This window comes from Stenella coeruleoalba, assembly GCF_951394435.1.
Source record: "Stenella coeruleoalba genome assembly, chromosome: 14".
In the NCBI taxonomy this organism is placed as follows: Eukaryota; Metazoa; Chordata; class Mammalia; order Artiodactyla; family Delphinidae; genus Stenella; species Stenella coeruleoalba.
Genome location: NC_137160.1, coordinates 16,523,659 through 16,551,635, shown reverse-complemented (window position 1 = coordinate 16,551,635; position 27,977 = coordinate 16,523,659). Strand labels below are relative to the sequence as shown.

General features: G+C 45.4%; 1 protein-coding gene across 7 annotated transcripts in view; it reads left to right on the top strand.

Annotated features, from left to right (window-relative positions):
• Positions 1–27,977, top strand: part of NEDD4L (NEDD4 like E3 ubiquitin protein ligase) — a 338,296-nt gene that overhangs the window by 237,512 nt on the left and 72,807 nt on the right. For all 7 annotated transcript variants that reach the window (XM_079943343.1, XM_079943342.1, XM_079943344.1 and 4 more), the window contains 4 exons: positions 14,204–14,254; positions 22,331–22,392; positions 22,564–22,666; positions 24,327–24,493. In XM_079943343.1, the coding sequence (XP_079799469.1) occupies positions 14,204–14,254; positions 22,331–22,392; positions 22,564–22,666; positions 24,327–24,493 (383 nt within the window). The remainder of the gene's footprint in view (positions 1–14,203; positions 14,255–22,330; positions 22,393–22,563; positions 22,667–24,326; positions 24,494–27,977) is intronic.

Genomic DNA, 27,977 nt, shown 5'->3' with positions numbered 1-27,977 from the left:
AGCACTTAGAATGTGCTGGGCACAGAGTGAGTGTCCCATGTGTGCTAACCGTTGTTGTTGCTTTACAGTTTCAAAGGAATTGTGTCATGCACACATTCGGGAGGGTTACTACCCCCAGCTTAAAAGAAGTTTTTGCTGCGCTTTGTACCTGAAGAAATATTTTTGGGTTTAATACCCCCTTCCGTCTATTGGTCCTGATGCAGCTAACACTCTCTGGGTTCTTTCCATATGAAAGTTACTGCTGGTTCACACACCACATCTCAGAGTTGCTATTATCATCCCCACTTTGCAGATGAGGAAACTGAGGCTTAGAGAGATTAAGTAACTGCATCAAGTCACCATCAAAATAAGATGCAGGGCTGGGAGTAGAGTGAAAGTCAGAGACAGAGCCACTGCCACCCTCCCTCAGTGCTGCCGTGCACAGGTGTCTGGTCCTCAGAGTCATGCCAGAAGGAGAAGAAAAGAATTCGGTCTGTGGAAGTCATGCTTGTAGTTTCTTTGGACATGGTAGTCAAAACAGCCCCAGCTCCACTCAGTGAAATAACCACGATTGAATTCCAGGGTATTTTGGGCTCTGCTGGGTGGGAGGGGCTCCACCATGATGCAGTGTGAGGTTCCAGTGGGCAGGGTTTGCGCCATGTGCCACTCTCTCTACTGTTCTAGGTTTTTCTGTCAGTTTCTAAATTGAAAGTAGGTGCATATTGCTTGATTTACAGATTACTATAGAAACTTTCAAGTTAATATTTTATCCAAAATTGTCACTAAGGACAAGACACACAGGTACAGTAAGTTTATCTTGTTAAGTTCTGGGACTTGTACACACATAAAGAGCCTTAGAATTACTGTAGTTTATAATGGAGATAATAAGACATAGAAATCTAAGAATTCTCCTTAGATCCATGATGAGTTAGGGCCCCAGGTAACTCCTTCAATACTTTTTCCTTTGAAGTATGGAGAAAAACTCAAGTAAGAAAATAGATAAAATAATGACAATTTGGGGAATCCCCTGGTGGCGCAGTGGTTAAGAATCCACCTGCCAATGCAGGGGACACGGGTTCGAGCCCTGATTTGGGAAGGTCCCACATGCCGCGGAGCAACTAAGCCCATGCGCCACAACTACTGAGCCTGCTCTCTAGAACCCGCGAGCCACAACTGCTGAGCCCACGTGCCACAACTGCTGAAGCCCGTGCGCCTAGAGCCCGAGCTCCACAACAAGAGAAGCCACCGCAATGAGAAGCCCACGCACCGCAACAAAGAGTTAGCCCCCGCTCGCCGCAACTAGAGAAAGCCCGCGTGCAGCAACAAAGACCCAACGCAGCCAAAAATTAATTACTTAATTAAAAAAATAAAAAAGAATGACAGTTTAAAGCTCATTTAAGTGTTTACCTTATATCTGTTTACCTGAGAGCGTTCAAATTCCCGGGGCCATTGCTGTAGATTGACACCCACTTCAGTGTTCCAGTAATTAATGTTTGGCCCAGGAAGGTGGTCACTAGAAGTTTAATTTTGATGCAGTCGGGTGCTCTGATCAATGAGAAGGTTAAGAATTACATGGGAATGTAATTATATTTTTATGTGCCTTTTTTGTATAGACCTCTGTACAGTTTATGGCTATGAACACATAGACCAGCTCATAAAGGCAGTCTCCAATTTGTGACTCTTCCTGGTTTTCTTTCTGGGAAAGGAAGTATACTGTAGAATAACAACGGTTTAATTTACTTGTCAGGCATCTCCTTTATTCAGTGTCTGGTGCCAGGTTTGCACGTATTGTTTTCACAACTCCAGTAGCTAAGTAGCTCGCTCGAGGTCAGAGAGAGAGCACTGCTCCCCAGTTCTGCCTGGGTCCCTGCAGTCACTGATGCAGCCTATGCTTTTTCAAGCTGGTACCTGCACATCCCAAGGTAAAGTAATGACCTTAGTTTTACTTAAAGATTTTTGTAGGGAAATTTTAACTCCTATTAAAATAAGCCATGGAAATATGATGGAGGGTAATGCAGAGTGCTCATTAACATTTAGGAGGACCTAGAACGTTGCCCTGGCCCCAAACCCAGCTCCGGAGGTGACTCACCTCTGCTGTCAGAGTCATTGTCCCCACGCCCTGCCATTCCCTGCAGTGTGCAGTTGGAGGGGTGACAGTGGGATGATGTCGATAGGGGCTCGTCCTGGCCCCGTGTCGCCCCAGCTAGTGAGGGATGTTAGCCGAGAAGCTCAGGGTGGAGGCAGAGGGTAGTTGAAGCCCCCAGGTGAGTGCTGCTTCACGCTCCGGTCACTTCACAGATGTCCTGAGCCTTTGTAGTCTAGCCTCGGGATCACTATTTATGATACAGTTTTCTTTAGGATTATAGCTTTCCTGTTCCGCACAACCAACATATACATAAATGGATTCTTTTGTGTAACTTCTTAAAAGTTGTTGAATAGCCTCACTGCAGATCATCTTTAAAAAAAAGAAAGAAGTTGTTTCGAAGCTTAGATTAACCTTTTTATGCTTATTTAGTCTTCCTTCAGTCCTTGACATTAAGTTCCATTTTCATGTATTTATTCTTTACGGGATAATTAACTTTACAACAGTTCATTTCGTTTTTAAGGCTCTTTCATGTGGATTGCCCTCAGGATGGAACAGGGTTTCTCAGACTGTCTGTGCTGAGCTCTTGGCAATACAAGAAGTTTTCTGATTGACGACCAGACTGATTGAACCATCGAGTTTCTAAAAATAGCCGTGTGCTTTACAGTTGGCTGGCTATCGGCAGGGATCCTCCCGACTCCTCCCATTTCTCAGCTCTCAAAGTATCCATTAATAGGGCAGCTTAATCACATTCCACAGTAGCTTGCACAAGTCTTCCACACACACGGACGTTTGAGGTGTGTGATGGTTTATGAAACAGGAAGTACAGGTGGTCATTGCCCCATTTTCCAGATGAGGAACCTGGTGCAGGGAAGGCTTAGTGCCCAAGGTCATGCAGCTAGTTGGTTCCTGAGCCAGGACTAGCACCCAAGGGGCCAGCCTCTGGGATTCTTTTCCCTGGCCCACTTCACGTCCATGCCTATAATTTAGAACCCGTGCATCTAGGCCGTGTGCTTCTCAAAGGCGGTACCTCCCCTTCCTTTGAGTCATTGGTGCAGGGCATACCTGGCAACAAAGGTGGGTTTCAGGGCAAGGACTAAGAGGGAGCAAGAGAGGCATCTGGGGTTCAGCATTTAAGAAAGCACTTAAATCAGCATGAGCAACCCTGCTCTCGGGGCCTCGCTGGCCTCATCCTGGTTCCAGCGCTAGTGGGGTTTACAAATAACGTGGATATTCGACCACTTCTTGCACCGCATGTGGGCATTTGAGTGTTAGTGCCCCGTGATTCTCAGAAAAAGTCACAGCTTTCTTCTCCCAGGTTTGCCTTGTGTTTTTAGACATCAGTTGAAGACTTAAGGTTTGGCGCCCGTGGTGCTAACTTCCGTCTTCGTTGGTTTGATTGTTCAAGACTTTTGGTGTGACAGAGAAGGGAGTATTGGGGCATTTTTCTCCCCTGTGATTTTTATCTAAAGTACACGCACATTCTCTCTCCCATGTTCCTGGGCCTTCCTGGCTTGGACGCCAGCCCAACTGTATGCTTTCAGTTATAGCTCTTTACAACACGGTTCCTTGTTCTGGAAACGTTTTTGGCCCAGAGCTGCAGTTCCTTCCTGATAACTGCATAGCTCTTGCTGTTGATCTTAAACACAGCTCACTCGGAGAAGGAGCTCAGCCACCAGTCTCAGCTTCTCAGGGATTTTCCTGGCAGCCATCTAGTGAACTCTGTCCCACTCTCTGTTTTACACATTAATTAGGAAATAGTCCAGGACATGAAGCTTTGCTCGCGGGGTAGGGGGAGGGGGAGAGGGAAACCAGCTAGAACTGGTAAGGACAGAACTTTCTTCAAATGAGCGATTAAGCCACTCACACCTCCCTGTGAGAGATTAGCTAGCCCCTAAGAGAACGTGGTATTGTAGAAACAAATGTTAAGTGCTGCAGTCAGGGGGGCTCTTGTTCAGGTGCCACTTTCGAGGTACAGAAACTTAACTTAGGCTTCCTTCTTCCCTGGTGCTTCGGGGGATGAGAGTTAAAGAAAAAACGAACACCAGATCACGAGAACATTCTTACAGAATTGCCCAAAGATGCCATGAACGCCTTACGGAGTACAGGGGGGGAAGTGGATTAGGACAGCGGTTCTCAACTGGGGGCAGTTTCGTCCCATCCACGACCCCCCCCCCCACAAGCCATCTGACAGTATTTGGAGCTATTTTTGGTTATCATAACTGAGGGGCAGGGATTGCTTTTGCATGTTGTGGATAAAAGCCGGATGTTTCTAAAACCCTATAATGCGTAGCATAGACGGTCCCCTGCAACAAAGTATTATCTAGCCCCAAATGCCAGCGGTGCTGAGGGTACAAAGCCCTGGGTTAGGAATTATGCTCATTGAATCCAATTGTCCCATTTAATACCCAGTGACTGTGCACAATAAAGTTGTTTCTATCCCCGTTTTACAGATGAGATGATCAGCCTTTGGTGGTGATTAAGAAACTTGCCTCTAGCTATTCAGCTGCTTCTAGATAGACATGGGACTTTTAAACTAGGCGTATATGCATCCAAAGCCTATACCCTTTCTCCCGACCCAGTAGGTAGTGAGCTCCCCATCACTGATGGTGCTTAAAACTAGGCGGGGTGAGCACCCACTTGAAGGATGGACAGAGAGAGGAGTCTCAGATATTTTGCACTGAATGACTTTTGAGGTCCCTCCTAAAGACCACATTCTCTGATTCTATTTTGAAATGGGATTTGTCTTTTTAGCCCTGGTATTAGAATGGCAAGCAGATAGCCCTTGGCCATGACCAGTGAAATCTCTGTGCTTTGTCTGTGCACCTGTGAGTCTCATTCCTATTAATATCTCAGCCCTATCAGGCCAGAGGGCTAGGGTTCCAAACAGGGGTGGCCAGAAATCGTCCCCCTCCCCCATCTCATCCACATTCCGGGCCCGGGCAGTTATTTTTACCAACGCGTGTAAATGGGTCCAGCTAGTTCTCCTCTGGGAGGACAGTAGAGGCACAAAGGAGGGGAGCTCTGGGGTTGGGATGCAGGGAACACGAACCCTTTTATACCTTCAGAGGCTGCGATTTAATATGAGTTTGCTAATCAGTATAATTCTACCAGTTTAACAGGTAGTCACAGTTGCTCTTTCGTGAAGAAGGAAAACCGAGAGGTTTACTCACTGGGTGTCAACCCGGGCCTCAGATAAGCATGAGCTGGAGAGCTTCTAAAACACACCTGGGTCTGGGCCCCTCTACCAGAAATTTAATTGTCTCAGGTGAGGCCTGGGTAGAGCAGCGCTTTGAGAGCTTCCCAGGAGATCGTAACGTCCAGCCAGGCCAGGAGCCCCTGGTTACCTCCACACTTGAGTCCTGGTGCTTCTGTTCAGAAGAACTGCACTCAGGTACCCGTGGATGTTAATCTGTCCTAAAGAGCCGAGAAGGAGGAGGTGTTGGGCCATTGTTTCCCAGGGTGTCCTTTGTAGGTGCCAGAGTGGAAGAGGACCCGCACTCTGCTGCTCTTAAATGTGCACCTGCTGGAATCTGAAACTGACATTCTTCTTCGTCCTTCAAATTCCTTATTTTAAATGGTGTAATCTGAAGGTGCATGGAATCATTTGCTTAATTTTTCACAAAGCTTTGAAGGTTTCCTCTCCAGGCTGTTTTTCTCACCAGCGTAGTGTATGGAAAGGAGAAGCCTTTCCTTTTCATGGCTGCAGCCCTGTCCCCTGGAGGAGGAAGCTTTAAATACTTAATGAGTTTTGAGGGAAACTTTTTAATAACAACCCAGTTAATGACCTGACTTGATGATCGATTGTGTGCTTTAAACTCTGGTCTCCAAACGTCTCTGCTCAGTAAACCTTAAAAAGAATTTTGAAGAACTGTTTCTCACACATTTTTTTTAAGATGACATCTATAATTTATCGTAACTTGATAAGTTATTAGTCCAATAATTGCAAAAGATGTAATTTTTAATGTATTGAGTATTTTGTGTGTGCTTTAAATATATTTCATAACATATCCAGTATTTTGGTTCTTTTTTATCATGTGATCGCAGATACAGCCCATTTTATGGAAAATACCTGCCATGAAATTGAATTAAACCAAATCAGTCCTTATTGCTAAAAACACGTCAGCCATATCAGGCTATTTCCTGTCATTTAAAAATCTGACTTCATTTTTTAAATCAAATAAACAACAAAATTAGTTGGATGGATGGTAAATATGCAAGACATTGTCATTCCATGAGCCTAGTCATCCAGGGGAAGTAAGAGTCTGTCTCATGTCCCCTCAGCTCGGGAGCTGTGCCTTTTCAAACTGTACCCAGAAAACTGCACGGTGGTGAGATTAGGAAGGGTGAGAAGTACGCCTTTCTCTGGAAAGTGGGAGAAGGGGGTTGTGATTTAGGAAAGGTGAGGGAGCAGAAGACAGACTCTGTTCTCAGGCACATCGAGTTTAGGGAAGAGGACCTATGGAGGGGTCTAGAAACTGATTTCTTTAAAACTTCGCATGCCCAAGTTCCCTGGAAAGTCTTTGTTTATCCTCCGAGGTCTGCCTGCTGCAGTTTGAAGAGCTCAGCTTTAAAAGATATTGGGGCAGGGGGAGGGGATTAATCAAAGAATAAGAAGTCTTTAGCTCCATTTCATTTCTCTTTCAAACGTATACTTCACTTGTTTCATTTTTGTATTAATATACAGGTAAGGAAAGAAGGACACATGTAAGAATATGCACAGGACAGACAGTGCTGAGATTATGTTCCACGGGAGTTGACAGATTGCAAGTGCTGAGATTATGTTCCATGGGAGTTGACAGATTGCAAGAACTGTATCTGGCAAGTGTCACCTGAGGGGATGTGGAGTTGGGGGCAGCAGCACATCAGACTAGAGTCTTCTGGGGGTAGGGGGAGCCTGTTCATGTTCGTTTTTAAGTCCGTGGAGTGTGACGTCACTCTGTGGTGGTGACAGCATGGACCCTGGAGCCAGCCTGCCTGCGTTCATTTCTGGAGGCTGTTTACTAACTCGGTGACCCTGGGCAAGTTTCTTAACCTGCTAATAACAGGTTTCTGAGACACGATTGGTGAGCTGCTCGTAAGCTTATTATTCTTTGCGGTCTTGAGGTTCTTACCAGGGTATGGCCGGATGGAGCTCTCCCCGCAGCAAACTTTGATAGAGGCCACTGGCCAGGGACGTTTCAGCCAGAACGCAGCCATTGCAGAAAAAGCCTTATCAGGACCTACCTGGGATGCCAGAGCTCCTCTGAAAAGTCAGTCAGCGTCCTCCTGTAGCTCCAGTACCTCTAGTACCTCTTGTAGCTCGGAGTCATCACTCGTTAAAATTCCAAGAATGATACCATACTGCATTTATGTTACATGTGATCTGTTTTTGCTTGAGGACGATATTCCGCACACCCAAACTACTGTCCAGCGAGACAAGGAGCTGGGCTGCTAGTCTCAAATGCCTGGAAGTGTGAGGAAGAGCTTTTAGCAGTAAACCTGTTAATGAAATCAAACTATAAAAATGACTTTGAACCCATGGTGTCCCTAGGTGCCCTTTTCCCCATCCTTCGATCATCCTTTTATCCTGCTTTGGTTACTAAACGTGTCTGGCGTGGATCATTTCATTCAGATTATTAAAGTCTATTTATTGGTAGCTGAGTTCACAGATAAACAACAGAATCTAGAGGTATCTTTACTTTCTTTTGTTCTTTATACGTTTAATCTATCATTAAAATTGCTTGCAGAAAAATTGATCGTAAAACTTCTCCAGAGAAGAAATGGCCCTGCATGAAGACTTCATCCTCCGTAAAGTCATGCCTGCCCTTGACCCTGGACAGAATTAGTCACTTCCCCCGCTGTATCCCTGCAGCGTTCTATTCATGCCTCTGAGATGCGGCAGTCATGGTCAGTGTCTGTACAGAGATACCCACCACCTGTGGCTATCGAGCACTTGAAATGCAGGTGGTCCAAAGCGAGGTGTGCTGTAGGCGAGAAGCACACACCAGATTTCAAAGACTTAGCACAAAAATAAGAATGTAAGACACTCTTAGTAATAATCTGCATATTGATTACATGTTGAAATGAATATTTTGGATATATTGGGTCAACTAAAATATATTATTAGAATTAATTTCGCCTGTTTATTTTTTTTATGGGACTTAGAAATTTTCAAGTTCTAGATGTGGCTCATGTTACTTTTCTCTATCTAGTACAGGGCCAGTTAGCTTCTGCCCCTAGGAGGTGAGGGCACCTAGTCTCTGTGCCTTTCAGGCCGGGCACAGTGTAGCATCGTCTGCCTATGGGTGACCCCCTGCCTGAAGGAGCCAGTGACCTCAGCAGTGCGGCTCCCATTTTGTGCGTCTGGTTCCCAAATCTCTTTCCCAGTGTTTGTATTCCCAGAGTTTATTGGATCTTAAGTTCAGAGTATCAAGTTTGGCAGAAGGCTGTAATTCCTGTGGCCCTCAGTTGACCCCTGGCCTGGAAGATGCTTACATTTGGAGGGGGGAGAGGACTGGACTGTGCCCAGGAGCTTCCTCCACCCACCTGGAGGGAGGAGGGGGCGTCGAGCGCACCTCATCCCTGATGTGGTAGCAGGACACCTGGAGCAGTGGGGACTCCCCTGGAACCTGAAAGCCCAGTTTGAACCGGTCTAGTTATGCTCCTGGTTAAAGCCTGGCGGCTACTGCCGAGCTACCGTAGCCTTTGCCAGCAGGACGGTTCTCTGCTCTGTCTACCCCTTCTGTTTTGTCTTCTGTATTTCAAGCAAAGTGTCCCTTAAAATAGAGGCCTTCATGATCACACATCCAGCCAGCATGGTTTCATTCCGCCCGCCTACCCAGCGTGATTTACAGAGCCTGTAACAGTCCTTGGAGTTTGCTCTGACATCTTGTTGACAGGGAGGTCTTATTTGTTGTTAGAAATAACAGCCGGTGTCTCCAGGACACACCTTATTCCGTTTTAGTGAATGGGAGGTTTCAGCCCTAACCTCTAAACGAAATGGCAGAGAGGCTGGCGGAGTGCAAGCTCTTTGTGTTTTGCAAAAAAAGTGTCTGAATTTCGTTTGGGTTTTGTGTTCTGGCGCTTACCAAGTGGATTTTGGTAAGAGCGTGTGCGTTCAGAGGATGTCATCACTGGACCTTTTTCTTTATTTTTAGTGGAATTCCACTTGGCTGTTTCATTAAGGTAACTTTGACGTTGCGTTTTGAAACAACTCACCTTGAAAAGCCAGAGGCACCAGGTGGTAAGACGTTAGATTATGCGATGGGTGGTGTGGGTGGAGGCCAAACTCATGCTCTCCTCCTGAACCGCAGCAGCTCCGCTGTCGGAGGACAGGCTGGAGTGTATGGACGGAGAAAAAAGAATATTCCTCCGTCCTTTCGTGTGTGGTGGTAAAGCTGCCTTCGTGCTCTCTTGAGGAATGAGACAGCACCTAAAACCGAGTGCATCTCGACACCCAGGTGACTCTCCAGACAGTAGACTGTTGAAGAGTCACTATATTTATAACATTTTGTCCAAAAGCTTTTGCAAAAGTTTCTCAAGCCATTCATTATTTAGATAATTCAGAGTGCATGCTTCCAAAGTCACTCTAAAAATAGAACCCGTTTCCCCTGTCTGGTCGGTGCTGGTGCCCGAGTGTGGGCTGCGAGCCTCGCAAGGAAGAAGCATTTACTGGTTTAGCAGCAAAACAAAGGTTATTCTTCTCTCTGTTTAGAATTGGGAGATTAACCTTGATTTGTAATTCATGAAGATGTAATCATGCCATGTCTTTACTCTTAAATTCTTTTTCTGTGGCTTACGTTCTAATGCCTCTGGTACTTCTCTTCCATTTGTCTTGAGAAATTCTCAATATAATTTTCTTGGAAGTTGCTCCTTGATGCTTTCTAGGCCATGGGTAGCACTGGATGGCTATCATTTGCTGGAGTTAAGTGGCTTTTAAACTCATGATGGTGACACGCAAAGAGAAATTAATTTGACATCACAACTTAGTACACGCACTCACCTGTGTATGTAATTGAAAGAAATTCCTCGAAACAGTACTTACTTACATTTCATGTGAGGCTCTAATGTTTTTTATTCCATTGTATCTAGTTTGTCTTAATGCTTCTTGTGAACTGCTAGTGGGATTGCAACGCACAGTTTAAAAAGCGCTGCTTTAATGTATAGCTCCTGTATTACATACGGGTCATCTTACCTTCCAAGAATCGCCCGTCCTTTCTGATACACCTTTCCTAAAGAGCCTTCACGACCCCAGCTGTACGTGCCAGCACCCCTTACTTCTGGTGATGTCCTCCCCACATAGTCCCCCTCCTCCCCTGCAGCTTCGATGTGAATGCACAGAGTCCTAGCCTAGCTCTTGCACAGTGACCTCTGTGGTCATCAGTACGTAGTAAGATTCAGATCATATCGTTCGAGTGCAATTCTAACCTAAAGATCAAAAGTCTGTGGTGTTTCTTGAATGGATGTGTTCTTTGAGAAATCGCCTCTCGTTTATTTTGTGAGGACAGCTAAGCCTGGTGTCCACTTCAGTGCTGGCATCTCTGGCCCGGTGCGCACAATGAGAAATGCCCGAGGGCTGTGTTAGGGTTTCACTGGAGCTATTGTGATCGTCCCCAGGCTTTGGGGTCCAGTGATATTCACACATACCTCTCATGTACCTCTCCATGGCCTCTCAAGGGCACACACTTGTCCCTTTCCTTCGGAGGAATGGTCTTGAATGTAGTTAATCGTCATTTGGAACACAAACTCTAAGAGAGAGACTGTTTGGTATATTTATTTCACTTTTCCAGTAATGGAATATAGATTTTTGTTTCACCTTATGTGACACATTTCAAGGGCTCCATTTTGCATTGTCATTATGTTGGGAAAATATTTGATGGCTTGTCAGAAGGGAACATGTATAATTGTGTTACTAACCTGCACATTTTCAGCCTCCAGGATAGTGTGACAGGTAATTGAGGTTGAAATTGACAACAGTTACCACTTAAAAATAAGCACAAGAAATGCCAGTATGTACTGTGTGAGTTGAAACTAATTTGGTGTTTTGTAAGCTCTTAGGGTTAACATGATGCCTGATGGAAATAATTTTGTAATGGAAATTATTTAAGTGACTTGATTAATGTATTTTTATAAAATTGGTACAAGGTGTCATCCTGTGGCAGTGATAACCTAACGGGGCTCTGAGGGCCTCAAACCTTGGCTCTCCAGGGCCCGCAGGTAGGGATCCTGCCATATCAGCACAGCCAGGTGGCCTTGAAATACTCCAGCTTCTCATTTTGGTGCAAAGGCCACTAGTAGGCCCTCTGGTCCCTCCTAGATGTCCTGTGGAATCGAAGACACATTTAATGTTGGTGTAGTGTCACTAACCTAAGTACTTTACATCGCCTGAAATGTCTGTACTTCTGGCAACAGTGGGATGTTTTGAAACCTAGATCTCACCAGCATGTTCCACTGACGGGTGAATCACTTCTTTAAGCCAATACCTCTTGACCGTGTGCTGCTCTATACACTTGATCCCTATTTTATTTTTAAAATGATTTTATTACAGTCGCACTTGATGTAAACCAGAAAATAAGAGCCTTCTGTTTACTTTAAGGGTGAGGTTGCTCTGTCTTCGTCTGTTTTAGGAATTGTCTTTTCAGTGTAATGAGAAAACTTGTTAAGGTACAAGTGAAGCCGCCTAGCTTTGCAGTGAGTACCACTGGGATCCCATAAACTTCGGAACAGGAGGTTGTGTTAAGGATAACATCCCAGATGAGCGTTTTAGCAGAACCCCCTTCCCCGAAGTCTCATAAACTGTGCTCTCATCAGAGTCCCTTCTCATCCACACTGTTGAGAGCCAGCATCCCGATGAGAAGCCCAAAGCTGGTACACAGCCACGCTTTCCTGCCCATTAGTGAGATGGGGGACAGTGTATTAGTTAAGAGCCCAGACTCTGGAACCAGTCTACCCAGCTAGGAACCTCTCTGGTCTCTAGGCTCCCCCTCTGTAAAATGGGTATAATAATGGTGCCCACCTGCTACAGCTGCCGTGAGGATTAGATGAGACCTTGCCACAGCACTTGATTTGCCCTGAGCGGCAGGTGCCTGTCTCTTCTTGGTTCAGATGGTGAACTCATCGGGTGGGTTTAGAACTCTAACATCTCCCAAGCAAAACAACACGGGCACGTGGATGTTTTGTGAATTTTTGTTAAAATGCACTTAGGTTAACCATCGATAGATAACTATTCAAAGAGAGCAGATTATGAAACGGAGCTTCAGGTAAGACTGTCTTCTTCTGATGGTTGCATCCCCGTGTCCTGTTCCTTCACAGTATCAGTACCAGTAGCAGGAGGGGAGAGGGGACAAGTGGTAGGACCTCACTACTCTCATTAGGTAGACACACAATTTGCTGCATGCGGGCTTTCTCTAGCTGCGGTGAGCGGGGGCTACTCTTCGTTGTGGTGCGTGGGCTTCTCATTGCGGTGGCTTCTTTCGTTGCGGAGCACAGCCTCTAGGCACACGGGCTTCAGTAGTTGCAGCATGTGAGCTCTAGAGCTCAGGCTCAGGAGTTGTGGTGCACGGGCTTAGTTGCTCCACGGCATGTGGGATCTTCCTGGACCAGGGCTCGAGCCTGTGTCCCCTGCATTGGGAGGCGGATTCTTAACCACTGTGCTACCAGGGAAGTCCCCATTTCTGTGTTTTTGATCGTGGAATTAACTGACATTTACATTGGCTTTACAGTTAAATCAGACAAATTCAGAATGGGACTGCTCCCTAATTCTTTGGACAGTGAAGAGGTCCACTTTCTGGGCCTTGTGCTAACCACTGCTTGTTAAGATATACAGCATCGGCACCTGACGGCCATATGCTCGGTGAGGTATCCATGGTGGGCTGAGGCAGACGTAGCTGAGAAAATACAAGAAAGCGAAGTCTTGTCGGAAGGATGGGGGCTCTCCTGCTTTGCGCACGCTCAGCCAGTAGTAACTGATTTTTCATTATCCTTCATGTGTTGTTTACAGGACACAGATCGTTTTCTAGTTAATCACATAAAAGGAGATTCTAAGCGTGGAGCAAATCATTTCAGTAAATCTTGTTCACGTTTATCTGCTGCTGCTTTTCAAATGCAAGAAGAGAATGTTTCCAAGTGTGCTTCAAAAGCGTGTTATATAAATTAGAAAATTTCATAGGAAACCAGTAAGGAGTGAAAACAAGAGCCCAGGGTCCGGAGGGAGGAGGTCAGGATTGTCTCTTGGGCTTTTCCCCAGGCTAGCAGTAGGACAAGTCTGATATGTCTGAAGAACTTTCCAGCTATAATAGGCATTTGGAATGTGGTAGAAGCAACTGCGTGTTTTTACGGGTAACAGAAGTCGTCGTGTTCCTTCTGGTTCACATCGCAGGTCATCTAAGCATCAGAGGCTCTGACACAAGCCCTCCTACAGAAGGACATTGTGTCAGAGTGACCCACTGGACACCCCGTGGTCCAGACCAGGGACCCCTGACCCTGAGTTATGACTTCCGGTGCTTCCCAGAGTCTGAAAGGGCACCTGTGAGCTTCTCCACGTGCATTTCATCGAGATCTGTGTGGGAGATGGAGAGGGGAAGAAGCACAGTGTGTCCAAAAATGTAACCAGTACCTCATGCGTGATCTTGGATTCTGAAGCAGTGTACTTACTAGACTGAAAGTTCAGTGCCATTTTTTAATAAGTAATGTATAAGATATATTAATAACTAGACTCTTTCCCAAGACTCTCAGCTCTCAAGGAGCTCTTTTGTTTATAGCACTTAATAAATATTCGTGAAAATGGTCCCAGCATTTCTTTACCATCTTCTCTTTAAACTGGGCCACCTGTGCCCCCAAACCTTCTGGGGTCCCAGGTGTCCCTTCCCTGACTGATCGCATGCTCTCCAGGTCCAAGAGAGGATTTGTCTCCAATGGGTTGGGTGGTAGATGCCCTGCAGAGTCTCAGGCAGCTCAAGGTCAGGTGTGTGAGGCCTTGGGCTCACTGGTCTCCGAGGCGACGGCTGTCTGTGCCTCACCTGGGTCTCTGCCTTCAACCCATCCCCCCTGCTCTCCCATGTCAGGCCCTGGACCTTTCTCTATTTGTAAAGAAACACTTCTAAGAATGCTGACACTCAGCAAATAGACGGAAACATTAATTCTTTTCTCTCTTCTCAACAGACACGAGACGACTTCCTGGGACAGGTGGACATACCCCTTAGTCATCTCCCGGTAAGAACGGTCACCTGCTTTACAGCGCGTGCTCTGAGCAGCAGTTTCTAACCGTCTGCAGTTTGGTTGTGTTTTCAGGGCGGCATTTCCTCAACACAGTGGAGAAGCGTGTGTACCCTGGCCCTGGCCCTTTCTAGAAGGCGGTCCTTTCAAGGGGATAGGAGATAGCTTAACTGTAAAAATCAAGTGCATCTGAGCCATCCACGCATGCCTGGCAGCGTCACTGGCTGCTTTCTCGTCTGCTCCTTAGTTTGTCTTCCTTTGTCAGCTACCTGCTTCTGTCAGACCCCTCCTCCTTGTCACTGGAATGTCCCTGCTTTCAAGTTCACCTCTTGGGTCTAATCAAACGTCTGTTCCCTTTGTCTAGAATGGTACCTGCTGTTTCTCTTGGGCTACATCTATACAAGCTAGTGTTTCCATGGCCTTTCTCAGTTGGCACAGAGACAAAAGAAAAGATGCTATTGGTACTGAGTGAACTTGTCAGCCGGAAACGCCCACTCTGGCTTCAGAAGTTGTACTGGGTTAGCATGTGTGGCGTTGCTACTATTCCTCTCCACTCAGACGAGCAGCAAAACAGTTGGGGCTGTTGACATTAACTGAGCTTAAAGGTGACTCTCGCACGTTCCAGTATCGACAGGATGGGGGTCCAAGACCTCCTTGGTGAGAGGTAGATGGTCTCGTGTTCCACCTCCCAGCCCTCCTTCCCCGGGGCAGCACAAAGTGCCTAAAGTGGCACCTGAGAGAGGATAAGTCAAACATTTCTGCCTTCCAAGGGCATTTTATTATCTTTTTAAACGCGTCATGTGAGCAAATAGTATAAGTAGTCTATACACTAAAAGGACTCAAACCACCTAGTGTGAGCCTCCTGCTGTGTTGAAACTCTAGCTATGGCTGTTAAAGACCAAGAAAGACTGCGTCTCACCCAGGAAGCTGTGAAGCTCTGTTGGGAAGAAACATGATGGCAAGCACTGTGTTCTTGCTTACTCAGGGGAGCTGTTAAGGAAGAAAGGTTTCAAGCGCCTTCCCTTCCAAAAGATCGGAAGCAAAAGTAATATCATTAGAATATTTTTGCTTGTTTCTATATGAAAACCTGAAGCTCCAAGGTGCTTGTGGGAGGTGGGCTTATGCTTGATGGCATAAGCCATCAGAGCCCTGACTGTTCTTTTAAAGTCCCATTGATAGCGTATGGACGTCTCAGCCTTTGTGCAGGAAGACTGTTCACGTATTTCTACATCAGTGGGTCTTCTCTTCATGCTGTTCGGGTTGAAGCTGTAACCGCCTCACATTTCTCAGCAGTTTGGCTGGTTGACCAGTTCTTTCATGGGTGTCCCCAACCTCCCTTTTCCCCAACATGAAAACCACATCACAGTCAAGGCAAATTATGTATTAACTCTAAGAGGTGTAGGTGAAATTTTTAAACAACTTGCTCCAACAATCCCTTGAGTGATTGAGTGCAGATTGGTTTTGAAAGGTTGAGTGGAACTCCCAGAGAATAGAAGAGTGTTCCTCTTCAGAGACCACATCAGTAGAGGGAACATTTTACCTTTGGATTTCGGTGGAGGCAAGAGGGAGCTTTCAAAGAAGGAAGCGGTGCTAAGGCTCCAGGCTGGAATAGAAGCCAGCCGGTTCAAGAGTGGAAGAGGGAGGGCTTCCCTGGTGGCGCAGTGGCTGAGAGTCCGCCTGCCGATGCAGGGGACGCGGGTTCGTGCCCCGGTCCGGGAGGATCCCACATGCCGCGGAGCGGCTGAGCCCTTGAGCCACGGCCGCTGAGCCTGCGCATCCGGAGCCTGTGCTCCGCAACAGGAGAGGCCACAACAGTGAGAGGCCCATGTACCGCAAAAAAAATAAAATAAAATAAAAAAGAGTGGAAGAGGGAGAGACCAGAGAGGACTGAGGACTTTCACAGGAGCTGAGCCGGTTGAGAAGTGGAGCCTCCCAGTTTTCAGTCTGTCCCCAGATGAGCTTACACTGGAGTGTAAGCTTAAAACTGACTGGCTTTGTGGAGCCCACTGCAGTCTCCAAGATGGACCACAAAGGGAGCAGGAGGAGAGGTGAAGGTGCATTCTTTATCCTCTTAGTGGTAGGAGAACCCAACCGGCATATTCTGAGTGGATATATGGCTTTGGTCCCAAGATTTGAGGTGCTCTCATATGTGTATTTGATCATATGTGTAGGACACTCATGGGAAGATAGCACAGTTAATTTTGTATGATAACACAAGTGTGGGCATGTAAAATGGATGTTAGCATTTGAATATATTTTGTGGATAAATCATGGATGTTCTTTTCTTGATAGCCATATGACCACTGTCAAGGCAGTTTATATATACATGGCTATGTGGCCTGTGGATTCAGTATTGTTTGATGTCATCGAATTTTAGATTAAAGAACTTAGGTCTTACTAATAATGAGAGAAGGTAGTGGAGAGCAGTCATGTGGTGGTGAAGTTGCTGTTGCCCACCCTTCCAAGCCTTCTCAAGGCTTAACAAATCGGACTGGGTATTTGGTTATTAATTAATTCTTTACAGCCCCATTTGCTGATAGAGAATTTATTCCTTTAACAGATGTTTACTGATAGGCATAATTCTACTCTCTGATGAAGAATCGGTGAAGCAGGTTCCTCACTCATGTGGCTTAGCAGGGCCACCATCACGGTAGCCACATGTGGTAGTCGAGCATTTGAAATGTAGCTAATGTGACTGAAGAACGGAATTTATCTTATTTCATTCTAATTAATTAAAATTTATATTTAAAAAGCCACACGTGGCAGATGGCACCCTATTAGATGGCTCAGGTGAGATGAGACCAGAGTTCTCTGGCTTAGGTGAAAAATACATGATTCTGGAGGCCCTTTTCCTAAGATAATAATTCTGGCTGTTGGAGGGAACTGGGGGTGGAGGGATTCCCACACCAAGTTTTACGTGGTGATTTTTCATTCAGCTTTTTTCCCCTACCTGAGGCTGTTTCTCTGTAGTTCTACCTATTTAATATGCCAAGAATATTTAATTTAGGTAGAGAAAAGGCCCAGAGATTTGGAATCATAGAAATTAAGATAAAGAAGAGAAGTAATCTTTTGTTACTATCTTTAAAATCTATATTAGCAAAATACCTAATTGCATACACTTCCATCTTGACATATATACACACTTATTTACTACAAGGCATTTTAAGCTTTATCTTGTTGCCCCAAGATAGCGTGAACCTTTCTTCCTTTAGAAAAGAGTCATCTCTGCCTTGATTCTGGTCTAAGAAGTTGCAGCCTTTGAATGAAGCTCTTTTCTAAATCAGGAACTTGATGGAGAAGATTCAAGACCACAAAACTGAAGTTAATGTAACCTCTCACCATTGTTAGGAAGTTATCTTTAATCATTTAAATGCCCTACTTTTGGGTTTTGGGTGTGCTTTTTGAAAAACGTAGTTTAGACCTAGTAACTGATGTTCGCTAAAGAACCTTCTTCCCTTGCTGCAGTCCTAGAGGCCTGTGGGTGCAGCTGCTGGTGGAAAGTGGCATTTGCAGGATCAAACCATGCTCTTAAAATCTTAGGAATGGCTCTCCTAAGCTGTCCTTCCTTGCAGCTATAAAGTCCCTGATCCCGAGAAGCCTACCAGGAAGAGCCAGGGGGTCAGGGCACTTGAACACCTCAGACTGGGGCACCACGGGTCCTTCTCGGCCCACTGCCCACTGTTGGGTCTCTGGACAATTGTGTGCCCTTGTGAGCATTGGGACCGTCCGGGTTGGAGTTCTGCCAGGCAGACGAGTGAAGGAGGCCACTTGGCACAGAGGGACGGGGCCGGGAGGGTTGTGTGAAGCTGGGGTGTGCTCTGCATGTTGGAGCCTCACCACCTCAATTACCGAGGAGGCCAGTGTTGGCTAGGTTTTTGTCCCTTAAACAGGAAAGAGTAAAGAGTGATAATGGAAAGAAAAGAAACTTCTTTTTCCCCCTTCGATCATGGATTCCTCGCTGCTTTATCTGATGCTTCCAGATGAAAGAAAATAATTTTGACTTGTCATTCACTTTCATTCTTGGCTCTCAGACCAGTTTTATTTGTGGAAGAAAAAGGATAGGAAATTAGACCCAAGGCATTTAGAATGGTAGGGATCTATATCCTTTGCTTCTATTCCAGATATGCCACCCGTCTTTAATATTTTTTTCCATTTTATTTATTATTGAGTGTGGATGGGAGTGAGTAAAAGACGAGGAGGGAAGAGGGAGAGTAAATAAGGTTAGTCATCTGACCTTTTATGCAGATCTGAGCATTAAGAAAACATAGATTCATATTCACGGAAGTCTCCAAATGTCAAGCTTTAAAAGATCTCTCAGGAATAGTTGACTCCGAGCTTGGAGATGGGCAGGTTGCCTTGGTAACCTTAATAAGTTAGCAGTCCTTTTTGGGCCTCTGTTTTTCTCACCTATAAAATGAGGGCATACACATAGATGATACCAAGTTTCCATCCAGCTCTGTGAAACAGCACCTTGGCTGTAAGCAGAGGCACGGCGACTGTGATGACGTACGTTGTTACCTGGGAGACTTGGGCAGTGTGACGAGCTGGAGGCACGTGGAGGAGAGAGGAGGTAGGGACTGTATTTTAAGCAAGGTAGTCCCACCAGCCTGACGTCTGTAGTGCAACTCAAACTGAGCTCCTCTATTTTATTCTTTTACGGTGTGGCACCAGAAGTGAACTTAGCTGTAACTGTCCTGTTCTTGTAGCATTTTCTTTTCCTATTTCAGGATCTACTCTGTTTTTGGCCGTGCCGCGCGGCACGCGAGATCTTAGTTCCCCGACCAGGGATCAGACCTGTGCCCCTGCAGTGGAAGCGTGGAGTCCTAACCACTGGACCACCAGGGAAGTCCCTGTAACTGTCCTATTCTTACTGATTTTTTTTAAAGAACACTATCATTTTTACATCTGTCTGTTAAATCCTGTGTCATTGCCCAGAAGTTCATACAGGATTTTATGACTTGTCTTTAATAATTACTTAGAGACAAAAATAACTCCAAGACTCGTATTAACAACAGAATGACATTTCTGGTGGGTGTTTGCCTTTTATGCCTCGGAAACTTTCCTTGCCTCGTCCGTCAGTTGCGTCTCCCCTGCCCTTTGCACATTACCCCTACCAGATGCAAAATCTCTGTATCTATGGGAAACACGCTGGGGTTGAAAGAGCTATTTTAAAAACATTAATTTCTCCTATTTTAGTCAAGTGCCACTCAAGGCAACTGAAAAAATTTCAGTTTTCCTACAGTGAGACATTTTTGGGGTGGTGGTGATATTATTTGGCACCTTAATTGTGCTTGAAGGTAACTCAGATGATGAACACCCCTTTTATGATTCCACCTGGTACCAGGGTAATGGTTCCCTCTCACGTGTACAGAATTCAGTAGCATAGACCTTAGAGGGACTTTAAAGACCATTTATCCACTCCCTGTATTCTACAGGTGAGGACACCTGGGCCCACAGAGGGAGTTGACTTGCCCAGTGATCAGAAGACCGACCAGACCTTGGGTCTTCAGCCTTGATCTGTGTTGCAGTCAAGGGCCGAGGAGGCAGGGGGGCTCAGTCTAAGGCCTGGCTGCTTTTAGCTGTTGCATCCCTGTTTTGAGTCTAAGGTCCTGATAAGGCCATTCCCTTCCACTTGCCCACAAAGTTATTTACCTCATTACATATATTATGTCAAAGTAACTGCAGTTCTGTTGAAAGCAACAGATCTTTTTAAGATGAAATTGCTGTGTAGCCAGAAGATTTTCTTTTGAATGCCCACAGGACATTCAAAAGGGACAGGGGGTTGCAGCATCTGTTTTGGCCGATAATACTGTTAGCATCAACCTGTTTGAGATGGCTTTCTACCATCTCAGTGCTGTCCTGGGAGTCTCCCCTGGGCTTTTCTCCAGGGAATAGGATCCAGCAGGAGCCTGAGTAGTGCCAGGAAGAATCCCGTTGTTATCTGCAAGGTAACAGTCTTGTTCACACTGGAGAATGTCCATGGAGGTGAACTTTCATTTTTTAACGCCCTGCCTTTTTGCTGTTGAGTTGGCAGTGCTCACAAGTGACATGAAAATGGAGAATTGGCTGATGATGACAATGGCCAACATTTGTTAAGTTGCCAGGAGCCCTTGTGAGAACTTGCTGCGTATTGATACCAGCTCAGATGATTGGTTTAATCGTCACAACTCTGTAAGATCCTGTTACTGCCCTACTCTGTAGAGGAGGGCACTGAGGCACAGAGAGCTAAGGAATTTGTCCTTGGCCACGTGGCTCTTAGGTAACAAAGCCAAGACACAGACCCAGGACGTCTGCCTCCTGATGTGTGTGGTGTCTGTCATTTAAACTACGTAGTGTATGGACAGTTCCATTTTTAGAGTCCCGGTAAGTTCTCTGATTTTTTTTTTTTTTTGTCTGAATTTAGAAAAAAGTCTAGAGAATATAACTGACTTTCTTGAGTGATGGTGAATTTCTGTGGCCTCGGTACTTTACTGTAGATCAGGTGGGCTAATCAGCTATTTGTACGGGTACTTTGTGTCAGGCAGTGCTCTTGGCACTAAGAATACAGTGGCAAGCAAATCCAAGTCTCTGAGCTCATGAGGTTATATTCTACAGGTGATGGATGTTAATAAACTAGTTAATAAATAAATGAGCAAGATAATTTCAGATGGTGAAGAGGGGGTGGAAATCAGGATGTTGTGACAGAGGATAATAAAGGGAGGCTATGGTGGCGATTTAGGATGTGGTGTCTGAAGATGTGACTTGGGATCCCAGACCTGGATGACAAAGTGGAGACCGCTGTGGCCATCTGGAGCCAGAGCTGTTCAGTTGAAGGACCTGCTAGAGCAGGATTAGATGTGATGTGCACGTGGGACAGAGGAGGTCAGGACGGGTGGAGTATGGGGTCAGTGGAGAGACTGGTTCACAGTGAGGTTATAGGTAATTAAGAACCACATCAGGGCTTCCCTGGTGGCGCAGTGGTTGAGAGTCCGCCTGCCGATGCAGGGGACACGGGTTCGTGCCCCGGTCCGGGAAGATCCCACATGCCGCGGAGCGGCTGGGCCCGTGAGCCGTGGCCGCTGAGCCTGCGCGTCCGGAGCCTTTGCTCCGCAACGGGAGAGGCCACAGCAGTGAGAGGCCCGCGTACCGCAAAAAGAAAAAAAGAACCACATCATGTTTAACCTTATAGGTCCATAGGAAAGAATTTTCAGCATATTATATAAGCAGAGTAGGAAGCCATCGCGAGTTTAAAGCAGAGAGTGACATAAACAGATAATGTTACAAATATAAACGCATCTATATACACACATACCCTTCTGATACATAATAAATCGTTTTGTGGTTTGTCTCTCTTGCTACAGAAGTAAATGTTTTTAATTGTGTTTAATTAAAGAGTCTAGGTATTTGAAGTTTTACTGCACATAGTATTTTTAAATTAATGAAATAGTAACATTTATTTTTCCAGTTGCCTGCTTGCTTTGACCATCTGATTTTGCACAATAAAACACTGATTTCTTTCAAAAATGAATAAATACCACCGCTACATTCATAGCTTCTTGAAATAAGCACCAGCAAAAGGCTGATGGATGACGCCACCTAGGACAGTCTCTGTGGAGGAAACCGTCTTTCAGATGACATGATATTTTAATGTTAAAAGTAAAGTAAAATTGCATTCACAGATTGATCTCGCATGTTTTCCTATTAACTGCATTTTTAGGTTTCTTGAGTCACAGGGACAAGCAGGCAGGCACCAGTGACCCCTGGTTCTCCAGAGTTAATCAGCAGCGTGAGACTGAGCCCTGCACCCAGCAGCTAGAAATTACACTTGGCAGTGACGACTACAGTTCTGTCATTTGTCTCAGGCTGAGGTTGGCTCCTAAAAATGGGTGTTGATAGTGACATCTAGTGGATCTTGAGTAAAGCTTTGTAACCTATGAAATGTGTAATTAATTGTCAAGTACTGGGTGAGGAACCAACTCTGTTTTCGCCAGGCTCACGTTCTAAAACCTGCAGATGCATTCTCTGTAATCCACTTGGGTGTATCTGAAATACGACACTGTCAGGAGTACTGACACTTACTTTGTCTTCCTTTAGACAGAAGATCCAACGATGGAGCGACCCTACACATTTAAGGATTTTCTCCTCCGACCAAGAAGGTGAGGCTTCGGGCCGCTGCCGTTTCTTATGCTTTGGCTCTTGGTTTTCTCTGAGGAGAATTCCAACTTCTTTTCCTATTGCATTTTTTTTTTAAAGCATCATAAATATGAGCCATCATAAAGATGTAACCAAGTCACATCCTTTATAACCGATTTTCTTCCATCGTGCAGTCATAAATCTCGAGTTAAGGGATTTTTGCGATTGAAAATGGCCTATATGCCCAAAAACGGAGGTCAAGATGAAGAAAACAGCGAGCAGAGGGATGAGATGGAGGTAAGCTACAGGGCTGCGGGCCTTGGTCTGTTTTCCTTGCCTAAGAGCATATTGATGTTTCACTTTAAGACTTTATAATTTAAGGAAATAAAAGTTGATCAAGCTTAAATGTGAAGAAACTTCAATGTGTCCGTGAATCTACGTCTTTGACAGATCTACCGACGTGTTTGGTTTTTAGCAAAAAGGATAAACTTTTCATTTCATGTTGTAACACTAATAATTGAAGAGGGGTCTCTTTCTAAACTACGATACCCCTGTTTTATTAACAGCCCACCGCCATGTGAAATTCTCCCCACATATCTAATTCTCTTATTTCTTTGGACTTGCAGCTCTTTGTAAATTCCTTTTAGCGCTTGGAATTGCTTCAAGTGGCGAAAATAATTTAGGGACTCATGCAGGTTTCTTACTCATCTGGCCCACAGGTGAGAGCGTGCACGAGGTAGAAATGCCGTTTTGGAATTAGCTGTCCAGAGGAATTTTCTTTTGTTCCCTCCCGGCAAGGCCACCTTTAACTCTCCAGTCACGTACCTCTACCATGGGTACCTTCTCAGCTCAGGCTTCGGATGGTGCTGTTTTGTTAGACAGATTCTCGTATTGTTCAGAAAATGTCCGTTTACAAGACCTCTCTGTGGCTTGTTTGCACATCTGTTTGCAGCTGTTGCATATACATGATGTGTGAATAATGCATTATGGGCAAGTTAACGGAACCTCCCTCAGACCCAGAGGTCATATTACCAGGCAGTGTTTCATGTGCAAGCTTTCATCTTTCTCTGTGAGAAGGACTGAAGTGGGTGGTAGGCAGTCTTGAATGTTAAGATTTCATAAGCACATCCACAGATTTTTATCTCAAATCCAAGGAATTTTTTTTTCACACTCTTCCAACCTTCCAACTGTAATAATCAGTGAATTACTTAATTTTCCAGTGACTTTACTAGGGAATGTCAGGAAGGAATACTTAATGCCGAAAATATGTGTTGCAAAAAAAAGCACCTCTGAGTCTGGTACCAGGAAGCCTGTTGATGCGGCGGCAGCAGGTGGGGAATGGCTGAGTAGGAAGCAGCAGCTTCCAGGCTGCTCCTGGCTGTCTGGCGGCTCGTCCTTCCTGCAGCCCAGGAGCTTCCCCTCCTCCTGGAGCCGCCTCCATGCTGTCCTCCCTGGGGAGCGAGAGCGCCCCGGGCCTCCCAGTGCCCGGGCAGGCCACGGATTCTGCGAGAACACACATGCTGCAGGGCTCATCTTCCCAGCTCCCTCTTACCTTACGGAGGTGTTGAAAAGATGACAGCTGTAGCGTGACCCGTATCATCGGCAAGGCTTTGTACGGCCCCGGAGGCCGTCAGGTCAAAATAACAAACACGAAATACGAAAAGAGTGTAACGTGACTTAGGTAACGTGACAGCCTGTGCGGATCCCCATCCGAGTGGCACTCTGCAGTGTCATCTTCTTAGAGGGCAGCGCAGTTCATTGGCCATGGCTCAGAATATTTTTGAGACGCTCCTAGAATTGATTTTTTTTTTTTTTTTGCCCTATCTTGGGAATTTCTTTAAATGTGGCGCAGGAAGCCACCGTCAGAGCCGGAGAGCACAGGAGCGAGGACGAAGGGCACAACGCACTGTAGCCATCAAAGCAGCCTCACCATCTCCCCTCTGATTGTGCTCCACAGCCCGGCTGGGAAGTTGTTGACTCGAATGACTCGGCATCTCAGCACCAGGAGGAACTTCCCCCCCCTCCCCTGCCCCCCGGGTGGGAAGAAAAGGTGGACAACTTGGGTCGCACTTACTATGTCAACCACAACAACCGGACCACCCAGTGGCACCGACCCAGCCTAATGTGAGTACCGTCGATGGTCAGGAACACGTCCCCATGCTCTGCAGTCAGGTGCACACGTGGCAGCGCTTTGGGATGAGGTTGGGAAGTACATCTTGTACCGGTGAAAGCACGTGGTTGTGAAAGCAGCGCAACAGGATTCCTCTTCGTGGAGTTACAGAGCGTGGGAGCCTGAGTTTGTAGGTTGTAAAGAAGCTCTTGCCTTCGTATCAGCTTCTCCTGTTGTAAACGTGCGCTAATCCGTTGTGTAGGACTTCTTCATGCAGATTCGTGAGATGTAGAGCAGGGGTTATTTTTCCTTGGTTTATCTTATGTTTGGTGATGACATCACTTTCCCCTTCCTCAGCTTCCTCTCCTGGCTAACCCGTCATGGAAAATAGCAAACATACTGGCTCTTTAACTTTTCTGGATTTTTATTCCATAATTATTTGATTTGGAAACTCTCTCAAAATTTTTCTTTTCCTTTTTGGAAAATGTATAGATCACCCCCTTGATATACTTACAAGCACATGGGAGGGTTGCTAACTCACAATTGGCAATTACAGTTTGTTCTAATCCCTTGCCAGCCTCAGGGATACAGTGAATTGATTACTGTTTCGTTCACTCGACAATTTTTGGTCTAATGATGGCAAATAAACACTGGTTAAACCTCAACTACTATAAAAAAAGGATTTGAAGCAGCTTAGTTTTTGAATGATAGTATACAGCAAGACCTCAAACTATTAATATACAATAAAAGGCAAAAACAAAATATTAAAAACAGAAGAGGAAAAAATTGTCCTAGAAATCATGACCTCCCTAGTAGTCAAGGAGGTAATTACCACTAACTTGTATAATTTTCAATATGAATAAAAGCAAGTATATGAGGTGAGATAATTTTCTCTTTAACCCAGACTCTGAAGGAAATTTGCTAATGATGCTTTTTAGCAGATATTAGCAATGGGATGGATGGTGTTGTCAGTAACCCTTTTATCTTAAGAAATTGCAAAGATGACCTGCATAGGTAGGAAAGGTGGCCAAGAAGTATAGTCTAGATTTTGTTTGGTTTAGAGAAAAAGCGGAATCTGCAGCAGTGAATAGCCAATCCTTCCTAAGCCCCTACGTGGGTTCTCGTGAATATCAGCCGTCCTTGGTCAGCTTTGGACCACACAGTGTGTGCATCAGTTCCTTGTTCCCAGGACAGCATAAATATCCCAACATCCAGATGACGTTGAACTCTTTTTTGTTGTAATTTTTTCCCATAGAAATATAAATGGAAATGGTTTAGTTGATTCCTTTAATTAATTAATTTATTTAGTTAGTTTTTACTATTTCCCTTTGATTAATGACCATAGCTGTTAAAACTGTTGTAAGCCATTTGACTACTCTAGTTATTTGTAGTTTAAAAAAAACAAAGTAACCGCCTTGGGCTTGGTTATGTGTAGTGATCAGAAGAATCTTGGCAGCAGTACCCTAAGCCAGGTACCTTTATCTACCTTTGCTAAAGGTCATAGGAAAGGAATACCTGAAAACAGCACTCTCTGGGGACCACAGTGTCATGACCTCTGTAGAAAAGTGCCTACTGGCAGCTCTCAAAGAAAGACTGATGGCCAGTACATATATAGAAAAAGGTTCACTTTCATTAATAATTATGCAACCAAAGTCTGTATTTAGGAGGGAACTGGAGACAATTGCTTCTTTCTCTGCTGCACAGAGTTGTGGAACTCTAATGAGGGAATTTATACAAGCTCTCACTTGTATAAATGCTGGCTCAGCAGTAGGGAAACTGGTTCTTCCGAGTTCATGTTCACCTGTAGTTTAGGGAGAAATCAGTGGCATGATGGTCCACATCAGTGAGGCAGCTGAGCCAGGAAGGACGTCTGCAGAGCTCCGGGTGGGACCTGCCAGGTACCTCCTTTCCACCAAGCGTGACTTCTAGAAAGCAAGAGAAAAGTTAGATGAGGAAAAAGATTCGGTTTTCACAATAACCTCCTCATCCCGTCTGAACTGTTTGAGAATTTGGGGGTGTTTTTCCTTAAGTTTATTTGGCTTGACCAGAAGCCCTCAAGCCCTCCAGGTTATTTTAATGTGTTGTTTTAATTCAAAAATGATTTTTTGCGTAACTCAGTTTTCACAGAATACTGCAAGTTTGGGTTGGGGGGGAATGGATGTTAAGAAGGGTCTTTATGGGCTTCCCTGGTGGCACAGTGGTTGAGAGTCCGCCTGCCGATGCAGGGGACATGGGTTCGTGACCCGGTCCGGGAAGATCCCACATGCCGCGGAGCGGCTGGGCCCGTGAGCCATGGCCGCTGAGCCTGCGCGTCCAGAGCCGGTGCTCCGCAGCGGGAGAGGCCACAACAGTGAGAGGCCCGCGTACCGCAAAAAAAAAAAAAAAAGAAGAAGGGTCTTTATTAAAAGGCTATATCTGAGGAAGTCAGATGAGAAGTGATGATCACACGCTGCGCAGAGAATTAAGACTGTAGTGGAGACTCTCATTTCTTAACCGGTTTGCTACAGACTTGCGCTCCAGACTTCAGCCCCTGAAAAGTCCTCATTGACATCCCGTTGCCCTCAGGCTGTTCTTACAGGGTCCTCCTCACCCTGCCTCTTGCCAGCCACAGTCAGAAACGTAGAGCGGTCTGATCATGCATAGCTGTTTTCTGATTACTTTCTCTTCTTCTTGGCCCCATGGATGTGCTAACCCCCAATCCCCCCCCCCCAAAAAAAAATAAAGCCAGAACGTGCCCCTTCCCCTGGTAACCTTCCGATGTCACCCTACTATCCCTTCCTCTGGGAGCACCGGACGTCTTCTGTCCCCGTCTCTCTGAGAGCCCTGTGCCTCCCTGTCAGGACACGGAGCGCATAATACTCTTACTGCCTGTATGAGCAGGGACTGTGGTTTCCTACTCACAGGTCAACCCCTAGCACCTGGCACAAGGTAGGAGCTTTTAATTGAACGAATGACTACAGATGAGTCACTTCTGAAAGTGGGTACAGGCACGTGGTTTAGTGAACTGTCCAGGCCTGGATGCAGAGCTCTCAGACGGAAGGCGGCCACAGAACACTCCCCAGCCCTCTCAGGTCAGACAGTGGCCTTTAAAATGCCTCTAATTTTAGAATGGTCCTTATCCTATTTAAATGTAAACCGTAAACATTTTACTGTTAAAAGCACAAGTTTAAAATCATGAAGGAATTGCATTAAGACTATAGATGAACTTGGTGAAACTCAAAACACTTACTTTAACTCTTTTCAGTACTTCTCTTTCTAAACCACTTTGGCAGTCTCCCATCTTAGCAGTAATTTAATCATATCTTAATGACTCCGGTCATCATTAGTCACTGATGTATATGAATGTAAATGATCAGACGCACTGATCTTAATTGGCACTGAATTTGATAAATTTATGGGTTTTCTTCTCTTTATTAATTTGTATGTTTCCCATGAAAGTCAAATGAAGAATATATATGTGAAATTAATGACTGAAGAAAATTGAAATAGCCACTTTTT